The sequence below is a fragment of the Carcharodon carcharias genome, chromosome 25 (genome assembly GCF_017639515.1).
Source record: "Carcharodon carcharias isolate sCarCar2 chromosome 25, sCarCar2.pri, whole genome shotgun sequence".
In the NCBI taxonomy this organism is placed as follows: domain Eukaryota; kingdom Metazoa; phylum Chordata; class Chondrichthyes; order Lamniformes; family Lamnidae; genus Carcharodon; species Carcharodon carcharias.
Window position 1 is genome coordinate 15,468,331 of NC_054491.1, and position 12,172 is coordinate 15,480,502.

Sequence of the window (12,172 nt, forward strand, 5' to 3'; positions counted from 1 at the left end):
TTACTTGAACCCACCCAGATGTCTAGACTCCCTTTCTCACCCCCTGTGACTCATATAGGTTCTTCAACTATGTAGCCTGTGATCTTCTTTTCTGATGAACAAATGTGCTGATGATATAATCGGCATACTTGTTAATGAAATTGTATTAAAAATATCAAAAGGATGTCCTCTAAAATCAAAAGCAAGTCCAGACAAACTAGTTGCTGGGTTGTAGAACAGATTCTTGTCTGACACTTAAAAGACATAACTTACAACTTGTCATCTCAGTTGATTTTTATTCATTCTTTAAATACAATAAATATGATACTTTATAAATAGCATTTCTATTAACTGAAGACCTAATTACGTATAGCTGTGGGTTGGACATTTTGATTTTTGATTTGAGAGCCTTAATTATTGCCAATTAAATGATGATCTACTAAACTGTTACAAATGCTGATATTTGTTCCAAAATCTCACCTGTAAGGTAAAAGAAACAATGGCGAGCAGCTTATTTTTGAGACCATTTAGTAAATCTTACATTGGAAGTAAGGCATGAAACAGTCTTGTTGAAATAATAGTCAAGCCTAATGTATACATGTACATAACAAATAAAATGCGTAATTTGGAATCGTGCTAATCCATTCAGAAATTGACATTTTCACTGAAGTCCAGAATCCTCTGTGTAAGATTGAAGGACTCCGGCAGCAGTTGGTGATGTGATGATAACTGTAGAGATTTCATGGGGTTTGCTGTGGCAATCACTTTCTCTAATATTGAATGGAAATGAAAACTAACAAATCAGGTTCCAACCAAAATTGAGATAATTTGTCCCAACCCTGTGACCACATATAAAAGAGTACCAAAAAATAAATAATCTATCAATGGAGATTTCATTAGAAAGCAATCGTGTAAAAGGGCTTTCTGGGCTGAGTCAATATTGTTCCTAAATCCAGCAATTAGGATAAATTGCAGACCCTTTTTATATATATTTTATTATGCTTCTTGTAAATGACAATTAATAACTGGTATTAAACCATAAAAATTGTTTCAACAGTATTATTGTTTGTACATAAACTATTTACAAATATTTTTATTTTGGTAGAAAAATGGTGTCTGCAATATTCTAATTTCCAAATCAATTTGAAAAGTATAACCGATATAACATTTGTAAATTATTTAAGTCAGTTTTTCCGTTAAGGTCTGCCATTGATGGCCTTCCAGATGAGATTGCCAATGTAATGATGTTTTCTAGGCTAGCTATTGGAACGTGACATTTTGTTATTTGTTTTTAACTGCTTGGGCCTCATGATGTCCATCCTGATGAATATTGGCTTTATAGTGTTATTTTTATCTAGAACCTCTTTTCTAAAATTTATAGATCCAGGATTCTATATTAAGATTTTACTAAGATTCATTTTTTTCACAAAACATCCAAACTTATGTTTAGAATTAACTAGTGGGTCAGATTTAATTATAGTAGATAAGGTTAACAGTGACTGATGGTGCTACTACTACTTCCATTAGTCAGTTATGATATCGGTCTTCTTTCTCAGACTGACGGTAACATGAATCTAGATAGTGATGAAGGTGAAGAACCATCGCCGGAGGCACTGGCACGATACCTGTCCATGAGGAGACATACTGTTGGCGTTGCTGACCCCAGGTAACTTTGCTTAAATAACCAATATAAACATCATTGGATGCATGCATGTTTTTATTTCATGCATATGCATATATAGCAGGGAAATCATCAACTTGTAATTGTGCTATGTTTTATAAGAAATGTGAAAAGGCTCAAATATATGTATTGAAGAGAAGGAAAAGTGATATGGGATTCTGTTGTGTTTGTTCTGTTTTAATCAGACTTAGTACACACCAATAAATGTTAGGACACTTCAGAATTGATTCTGAGATTATAATGGTAATATACATGATATAATTCCAGGAATTAATTTGAGAGTTCCATGCTCAAAGACTGGGGGAGATGAGAAAGACAAAAGGAGCTTGTGTAGATTGGGAATTGCATGACATTTAGGAGTTAGGGAAGGGCGAATCATGTGCCCTCAGACGCACAGCGAATTTGACTGCACCAACAGAGCTGCATAGAAGTGTACTGGAATGCACCAAAAGGAGTTAGGTACATTTAAAAACTCTGTGTGGGAAGGAAATTTGGACAGAAGTGCAATTATTAACATTGAGAGAGATATTCTGTACAGGGAATCTCAATGGAAAATTATACGTCACATTGGATAGACTGCAATTATAATGCCCCAGTTATTAATAGGATTGCCAACTGTTGTGGGGTGTTGGTTACATCTTAGTAGGTTTGATAATATCCTCATAGTCTTTAGCAGGTTAACTTTAAGTCTTTATTAACTATGAGAACTACTTACAAATATAAAGTAAAGGGTAGAAGCTAGGAGCTGCCTTCATGTTTAGGTTTACACGTGGCTCTGTACAATGCCACACTGACCCCCAGGTAAAACCATAAGATGTAGGAGCAGAAGTAGACCATTTGGTTCATCGAGTCTGCCCTACAAGTCAATGAGATCATAGCTGATCTGAGTATCCTCAATTCCACTTTCCTGACTTTTCCCCATAACACTTGATTCCCTTACTGATTAAAAACCTGTCTATCTCAGCTTTGAATGTACTTAACAGCCCAGCCTCTACAGCCCTCTGCGGTAAGGAATTCCACAGATTCACTAATCTCTGAGTGAAGAAATTCCTCCTCATCTCTGTCTTAATTGGTGACCCCTTACTCTGAGATTATGCCCTTTGGTCCTAGACTGTCCAACAAGAGGAAACAACCTCTTAGAATCTGTTCTGTCAAGGCCTCCAAAGAATCTTATATGTTTCAATAAGGTCGCCTCTCATTCTTCTAAACTCCAATGAGTACAGGCCCAACCTACTCAACCTCTCCTCATAAGAAAATCCCTCCAAACCCAGGATCAACCTAGTGAATCTTCCCTGGACTACCTCCAATGCCAGTATTTCTTTCCTTCGATACCGGGACCAAAACTGTTCACGATGTTCTAGTTGTGGTCTAACTGGTGCCTTGTATATATTTAGCAAGATTTTCCTATTTTTATTACTCCATTCCCTTTGAAATAAAGGCCAATATTCTATTTGACTTACTTGCTGAACTTGTATGCTAGCTTTTTGTGATTCATGCATGAGGACCCCCAAATCCCGCTTTGCTGCAGCTTTCTGCAGTCTTTCTCCATCTAAGTAATATTCAGCTCCTCTATTCGTCCTGCCAAAGTGCATAACCTTACATTTTCCCACATTATATTTCATTTGCTGAGCTTTTGCTCACTCACTTAACCTGTTTATATCCCTCTGTAGACTCTTTGTGTCAACCTCACCACTTGCCCTCCCACCTATTTTTGTGTCTTCCGCAGACTTGGCAATAGTACATTCACTTCCCTCATCCAAGTCATTAATATATATATTGTAAGTAATTGTGGCCCCGACACTGATCCCTGTGGCACTCCACTAGCTACAGGTTGCCATCCTGAAAATGCTCCCCTTATGCCAACTCTCTGTCTCCCATTAGTTAGCCAATCCTCTACCCATGCTAATACGCTACCCCCAACACCATGGGCTTTTATCTTATTAAGTAGCCTTATATGCAGTATCTTATCGAACGCCTCTTGGAAATCCAAATATATTATATCTACTGGTTCCCCTTTATCTATCCTGCTTGTTAACTCGTCAAAGAATTCTAATAAATTTGTCAGGCATGATTTCTCCTTCATGAAGCTTTGCTGACTGCTTGATTATATTATGTTTTTCTAGATGCTCTGCTATTACATCCTTTAAAATAGACTCTAACATTTTCCCAATGACAGATGATAAGCTAACTGGCTTATAGTTACCTGTTTTTTGTCTCCCTTTTGAATAAGGGTGTTACACTGACCGTTCTCCAATCCTCTGGGACTTTTCCAGAATCTAAGGATTCTTGGAGGATTACTACCAGTGTATCCACTATCTCTGTAGCTACTTCCTTTAATATCCTAGAATGCAATCCAACAGGTCCAGGGGACTTATCGGCCATTAATTTCCCTGGTAATTTTTCTCCAGTGATAGTTATTGTATTTATTTCCACCCCACCTTTTTCCCCTTGATTATTTAGTATTTTTGGAATGCTTCTTCCATGAAGACCGGTCTACTTCCATGAAGACCGATGCAAAGTATGTTCAACTCCTCTGCCATTTTCTGGTTTCCCATTATTATTTCCCCAGCCTCTAAGGGGCCTATGTTCACTTTGGCCTCTCTCTTCATTTATATGTATTTAGAGAAGCTATGTCCGAAATACTGTCCGTTTTTATATCGTTTGCTAGTTTATCCTCAAAGTTTATATTTCTCCCTTTTTTTGTTGGTCATCTTCTGTTGGTTTTTAAAACTTTCCCAATCCTCTAGCTTACAGGCTTTGCCACATTGTATGTTTTTTCTTTCAATTTGATACTGTCCTTAACTTCCTTGGATAACGATGGTTGGTTTATCCCCTTCCTAGAATCCTAATTGGGATGTATCTTTGTCGTGAGTTATGAACTATTTTCTGCCATTGCTTATCAACCATCTTTTCTGCTGAACTTCTTTCCCAGTTCACCCAGGCCAACTCTGCCCTCTTTCCTTGTAATTACCCTTATTTAAGTTTAGCACCATTGTTTCTGACCCAAGTTTCTCACTCTCAACCTGAATGCTAAATCCTACCATGTTATGGTCACTGTTTCCTAGGGGATCTTTTATGCTGAGACCAATTATTAAACCTGCCTCATTACACATTACCAGATCCAAAATAGCCTGATCCCTGGTCGAATCCACAACATATTGTTCTAGGAAACTGTCCTGAATACGCTATATGAATTCTTCCTCATAGCTACATCTGCCAGTTTGATTTTCCCAATCTACATAAAGATTAAACTCACCCGTGATTAATGTACTACCATTTTTACATGTCCTCATTATCTTCTGGGGCCTATAGACCACCCCAACCAGTGTCTTCTTCCCCCTTGTTATTTCTTACCTCTACCCATGTGGATTCTACATCTTCCAATCCAAGATCATTTCTTGCTATCGTACTTATTCCATCTCGTACTTATTCCACCTCATACTAACAAAGCTACCTCACCACCTTTCCTTCCTGCCTGTCCTTTCTAAAAGTCACATAACCCTGAATACTTAGTTCCCAGCTTTGATCTCCTTGTAACAATGTCTCCGTAACCTCTATTTGTGCTGTTAATTCATTAATTTTGTTCCGAATACTGCGTGCATTTAAGAGCTATTAATTTTCCCTTTTTACCATTTTCCTCCCCTTTGATCCTATTTGACCCTATTTGCTTTCTTTTTGTTTGTACACTCCGCCCCTTCCTGACCCACTCTGGGTAATATTACCTAAATAGCTGCCCTGCAATGCTGCCATGTCCTTTCACTTTGCAAGCCTACGTGTCTCCTCTCCAGAACCTTCCTACACCACCACTGCCACCACCACCACCACACACACACACACACACACACACACATGCCCGTCCCTGGGCTGTTTAGTTTAAAGCCTTCTCGACAGCCCTAGTTATTCGATTCACCAGGACACGGGTCCCAGCATGGTTCAAGTGAAGCCTGTCCGCCGGAATAGCTCCCTTCTACCCCAGTACTGGCACCAGTGCCCCACGAACTGAAACCCATTCCCCCCACACCAATCTTTGAGCCACGCATTTAACTCCTTGACTTTATTTACCCTGTGCCAATTTGCCTGTGGTTCAGGTAATAATCAAGATGATTACCTTGGAGGTTCTGCTTTTTAATTAAGCTTCTAACTGTTCAAATTCTTTCAGCAGAACCTCCCTTCTAGTTCTATCAATGTTGTTGGTACCAATGACGCGTGCGAGCCATATGTTCTCTACATCATTGTGTGGGTGGTACTATACTCAATCCCACATTAACCGTATATGTGCCAGACCCTTATACTACACCAACCCTGCAGGATTGGCCTGGAGTGTCCAGAAATTGAAGATCAATCACACTGCTGTGTGCAACCCTGGAGAGAAATCATAGGGAGATTAAAAGATATTGGGGGTTTTTTTGTAATTTCTTTGAATATTTCTCTTTACCAGACAAAGAAATATTGAAAATGGGAGGAAAAGCTGTTTGGCTGACAGCCACATCATTCAGTTGGGTAATGAGTCATTTTGCTTTCCAATTGGCGTAGGAAAGCAGCATGTCACAAGGATAGATGTGTTGGCTGACTAATGGCTGGAGTGCGGGGGCAAGTTATATGATGAAACCTCCAGGAATACATTTCAATGCAGTTGGCAACCCTGGTGATTAAGGGTTGAACGTTGCATTACTGGAAAACTTTTCAGATCTGCTGGTTTAAAAGGTTGGGTAACAGCTTCCCTGATGGCTTAGTGGATAAATGCATGACTTGGTGTGGTACTGAAGCATACATGCCGAGAAGCTTCCACTTTCAATATCAGATCTGAATTCCCTGCCAAAATGATGATAAAGATTTTATAGCTGACCTCAGTGACCTTGAGCTATGGAGAAATTGGGTAATTTTCCAGCCCATAATTACTATCAAGTGGCTTTTGCTTGCATTTTTACATGTGTAGATGTCAGTTGAAAACAAGATCAAGCACAGCTGTGGTATTCTCCATAGTTGAACAGCCTGCTAATGGTAATTCTTTAGACTTTCATATCAAGAATATCAGGACTGATTACCAGAGGGTTGCCATTGTGTATAGAACAATGCAAAATATAATTGCTGGCTTTAAAAGAGAGGGGTTAAGTATGGGAGGATATTTAACAATGAAATTAATTGTGAAGTATTTTTATGATATAGAACTGAAGTTACCGAAGATTTGCAGAAATGCCACCTGCCTGGTTTTCCACGTGTCATGCCTCAGGCTCCCTTCCTTCAGGTTGTTCCAAATGTTAATCTAATGCAGAACATGCTACCTACGCAGAACTTACAGCCAGCCACACAGTTGGAGTACAAGGTATGGATGTTTCTACTGTAAAATTATTAATGAATAACAAAATTGAGATTTCACTAAGGACCCCTGCTGTCCCCAAGCTGAATGTCAGTAAATCATAACTTTCTGGTGCTACTTTTGTTCGTTCATTTAGAAACTGCTGTTGTTAGTACTGATCCCAGAAATTGTGTAACCAGGATTTTCAATCCACATTTACGAAATTACCTTGGAAATTATAATTTGTATCAATGCAAAGATGTGGTGCCACTGTGCTTCTGCTGGTGGTGCTCCTGAGTAGATCTGTACATCAACATTGCCTCCACCAGGAACTCAGAGGTACTGCAGGCATTTGAAGAGTGTTCAAATAAAAATTTTAAAATGTGCTCAGAAAATTTCTATTTTTAAATCAATTAAAAGATGAAGGTGGTTGCATTAGCAGCTTGTATGTAAGCAAACTAGACATACATTAAACACTATTTAACTAATCTACAGGAACCTAAAGAGGATGCTAATTTATTGTACTCTTAGTGTGGAGTTTTATCTGCCAGGAGCCTTTAATGGGATTTTCAGCTAGTGCAGTCCATGATTTTTCATCTATTAAAAGTGAATGGATAAGAACTTGTGAGTTAACTATGTAATATGCAGTATTTACACAGCAGGTGAAGCTCCACACCAAAAGTTTGGAATTGTGGCATTCAAACTTTCTGAATTGCCTATACCTAGTTATAGAGTCATAGAGGTCTATAGCACATGAAAAGACCCTTTGGCCCATTGAGTCTGTGCCGGTCAAACGAGCACCTAACTATTCTAATCCCATTTTCCAGCACTAGGCCCATAGCCTTGTATGCCATGGCATCGCAAGTGGACATTCAAATACTTCTTAAATGTTATGAGGGTTTCTGCCTCTACCACCCTTTCAAGCAGTGAGTTCCAGATTCCCACATTTTTCCTCACATACCCTCTAAACCCCCTGCCCCTGACGTTAAATCTATGCCCCCTCGTTTTTGATCCCTCCACCAAGAGGAAAAGTTCCTTCCTCTCTACCCTATCTATACTCCTCATAATTTTATACACCTCAATCATATCCCCCCTCAACCTCCTCTGCTCCAGGGAAGTAACCCCAGTTTATCCAATCTCTCCTCATAACTAAAACTCTCCAGCCCAGGCAACATCCTGGTAAATCTCCTCCACACACTGTCTCATGCAATCACATCCATCCTATCATGCGGATTCCAGAACTGCACGCAATACTCTAGCTGTGGCCTAACCAGCATTTTATACAGTTTTATATAGTTCCAGCATAACCTCCCTGCTCTTATATTCCATACCTTGGCTAATAAAGGGAAGTATTAGCCTTTATAAGGAATATAAGGGTGAGGTGGCCTACTGGGGAAGGATCCCTTGTTCTCAGGCATTCTCTGCCCAATGGAAGGACCTGGCATCAGGAGGGGGTGGTGGGGAGTAACTTGGGAAGCCACTTGCATGCACTTTCTATCAACTCCCCTCTCCCCACTTCTCGCTGGTGCCTTCATCCCTGGGACCCCCATCCCACTCCACTTATCTCTTACTAGTGCTCCAGCAACAATCCCTGGTGAAGGTCCCAGTGCAGTACCAGCAGTGGCCACAACTCCTGGTGACACTGTTGGTACTGGAGAGCTGAGAGAATCTGATTGGCTGGCAGCTCTTGGGGACCGTATATTGACTCCACACTATATGGTAAGACGATTTGATGTCCCAGATGCAGCCAGGAGCTCCGGCAGGTTCCCGCTGCCAGTTCGAAACTTTATTCCGTTGGAGTTCCTGGAGATCAGGCTGGTGGGGAACCGCCAATTTTTGTTTTGGAGGTCGGATCTCCCCCTCTGCTTGCGTTAAATTCTGCCCTACAAGTTCTAAGCATGAGGCTCAATCCCACCACTTCACTCTTCATGTTGAAAATACTCAATTGTATTCTAAGTAAAATATCACAATGCAAAAAACTAATGCTGCACCCAGAGATGGATTTTTTTTTCCCTCTGACAAATTTTCTAAATTAACCTTAATCGTTCTGTTGGTTTGAAAATCCAAAAGACTGTGAACCACTAAATTACTACATCATTAGTCAGAATTTGCTTTGCATTGAACATAGTATTAGTGTTCCCCCGAGGCCTGAATGTATGATACTTTCACTTTCAGCACAGGTGAGCCTTGTAATGACGAGTGTAACTATTAATTTGATCAGAATTACCAAAAGGGAGAATTTTCTCCCCGTTGGCGGTGGGGGGGGGGGGGGGGCGCGTTTGGACGGGAGCAGGCGCACAGCCGATTGCCGCCCGCGATTGGCTGCGCGTCACCATTTTACATGGGCGGGCCACTTAAGACCCGCCCAGTGTGATGTGCACCCGGAAGCGCTGTGCGTTCCCTGGGCAGGCGGGGGGAGTAGGCTGAGTCGGGGCCTGCTCTCTTTTACGCAAGCACACGAAAGAGCACACAAATCTCCCTGAGGCAAAGAGCTGCCTTAAGGAGATTAGTTTGAGTTTCAAAAATTTTAATAAAGAAAAGAATAATAATTTAGGACATTTCCCCTCATGTGAAAATGTCACATGAGCTGGGACATGTCTATGAATTTTAATGAAAATCTTTATTTCACTTATAAATCATTCATGAAACCTCATCCCGCCCATGGATGAGTTTTCATGAAAAACGTGGAGGCCACCTGGGCTCTTCGCCTGCCCCCTGCCAACCTTAAGGTTGGACGGGCAGCTGTGTTAAGTGGTTTACTTAGTTTTTAAATGGCCTTAATAGGTCTTTGACAGTTCGGCAGACACACAGCCGACTCCGGTACGTGCCTGCCGAACTGAAAGTCGGAATGACGCACGGTGACTTCAGGACGCATGCCTGACATCACTGCACGTCATTTTACCTGTCACCGAGCCGAAGATTCTGGCCTAAAGATTTTTAAATGCAAGATCAGTGCTTTGCAAATCAGACTGTACAAATTGTAACTCCAGAGCTGCCTGTAACTCATAACTGCTGTCTTTATTCAAGTCCGTTTTATCAGACTTCAGATGAACTGTTGGGGGCTGTATTGAAGCAAAAATATTTATCCCTGGTGAAGATTACTTATGTTGTCCAGATCTGTTCCTATACCTTCAGCCTCCTAGCTGAGGATAAACATTCTGCCCTAATGTGTCACCCTTTCAACTGGACGGGAATGTCTGGTGTTGAAGTCCACATAAATAAAATTAGGAAAACATCATAAAATTGCACAAAATATGATAAACAAACTTCAGTGAATATTCTTGTGTCCAGATTCCCAAACTTACTTAGATGTTAACACTGGTGAAAAAATATGGTCAGTTGGGAATTCCAAGCTATTGTTACAAGTAAAAAGACAAGTTGAAAATGACTAAACTATACAGTCTATTTTTAATTTAGAGAATTATTGTTGCAGCATTGTGCACACATTTTAAAAACACCACATATTTACTTTGCTTAAGTCTATGTAAAAATATAGTATTGCTGCACTTCTTGTTTCTAAGCGAAACAATGGAAACAGTCAATAAACACAGAATGCATTAAATTTATAATAAGAATTAGTTACCTTTGATCATACAATTTTTATTATTGTTAAGTTCATTTTGTTTGATGCTTCATGTTTTCCATTGAATGTTTTACCAGTTAAGTCTCTGAAAGTTAAAGTATAAATATGTGATTTTAAAACTTTTTGCAAAAGAACAGGGTACCATTAATGCGACATTAATATGAAAAGAATAGTTACTTTTGTAGTTATACATAGCAATGTGGAACAAGTAGTGAAGAGTATACGAATGCATCAATTCTTTATCATTTTTAGGATGTTCAGGTTTTCAATTTCCATACCATGACATTGAATGCAGATTTTTCAGTAAGAAAGCTAGTCAAATGTCAGGAGTACTTTATTCCCAAACAACAAAATACAAAATTTATGTAAAATAACAAATGTAAACATTTCCCTTCACTGTTCCCTGCTACAACCCCATTCTCTCTTCCCTTGTACTTTTTCTGTCATTGATATATATATATATATTTATATTTATATATATATATATATATATATATATATATGCTTTTAAAGATATATATATGTGCACTTTTAACTATCTTTTTCTGAACAGCCCATATAAATAATGCTGCTGTGGTAATGTCTGATGTTCTTACCTGGCTTAGAGGTATCAAACCAGCTGCTCTAAAAAGACAGTAGTATAAGAAATCATGCTATTTTGTTTGCTCCAGAGAGGGCACTGTAAAGCTTTGCAACCTGTTAGGATTAACAGCTAAAACTTCCTCTGACTAACCATGAGCAGTGTCGAGGGTGATGGTGGCTGGTATGTTACAATCCCGCCATGGCGGGATACGGTGAGCCGGCCAAAGGTTCATTGACTTTCAGCAGGACCAGACAATCCCGGCAGTGGGAGGGGCCAGGAAATCCCACCAGTATGTATGTATCGTATATATTTAATTCTTATTTAGTGCGTTGCTTTTTCACGCCAGGTTCCTTTGCTCTCTTTGTCTCATACAGCTTTTTCTTATTTTCTTCCTTTCTGTAGAAGACAGTTAGTCCTGCATGGTGATAATGTGCAAATCTCGTGACATTTAATGAAAATACATTTTCAAATTTAATAATGAAAAGTTGGCTTTCAGAAAAGTGTATTAAGGGAAATATGGTTCTGTTTACTTGCTGTACCTGATATTACTAGGCAGGAAGTTTTCACCAGTCAAGGAATAGAATTTTAATGAAATATTTTTATATATTGCATTTTCCTAAATCTCTCTTTTGAACTCCTTAGGAACAATCTTTGCTTCAGCCTCCAACTCTACAGTTGTTAAATGGTATGGGACCTCTCGGTCGCCGTGCTTCTGATGGTGGAGCCAACATTCAGTTGCATGCGCAACAGTTACTGAAACGTCCAAGGGGCCCATCACCATTAGTCACCATGAATCCAGTAAGTAGTGACACAAGATGCAACTATGTAGAGAACCAACAACAACTGAGGGACAATAACCGGCATTTTCTTCCTATATGAATTATGCTACATGCAAAGTTAGCAATGTGGCAGAATTTAAAATATTTGACTATGTATTCTCAGCCTAGCTTATGGTCCACTCCGACCATGCAGCATTCCTCAGGATGGTGCTGGCATTGAGCATCCAGTGGTATGTGTTAATAGCAGGCTAGTGACCTGTCTCGAGTTTTT

General features: G+C 39.6%; 1 protein-coding gene across 3 annotated transcripts in view; it reads left to right on the forward strand.

Moving 5' to 3' along the window:
• sik3 (SIK family kinase 3) overlaps window positions 1-12,172 on the forward strand; it is a 313,609-nt gene that overhangs the window by 248,577 nt on the left and 52,860 nt on the right. For all 3 annotated transcript variants that reach the window (XM_041174165.1, XM_041174167.1, XM_041174166.1), the window contains 3 exons: window positions 1,536-1,645; window positions 6,827-6,983; window positions 11,765-11,920. In XM_041174165.1, coding sequence (XP_041030099.1) covers window positions 1,536-1,645; window positions 6,827-6,983; window positions 11,765-11,920 — 423 coding nt within the window. The remainder of the gene's footprint in view (window positions 1-1,535; window positions 1,646-6,826; window positions 6,984-11,764; window positions 11,921-12,172) is intronic.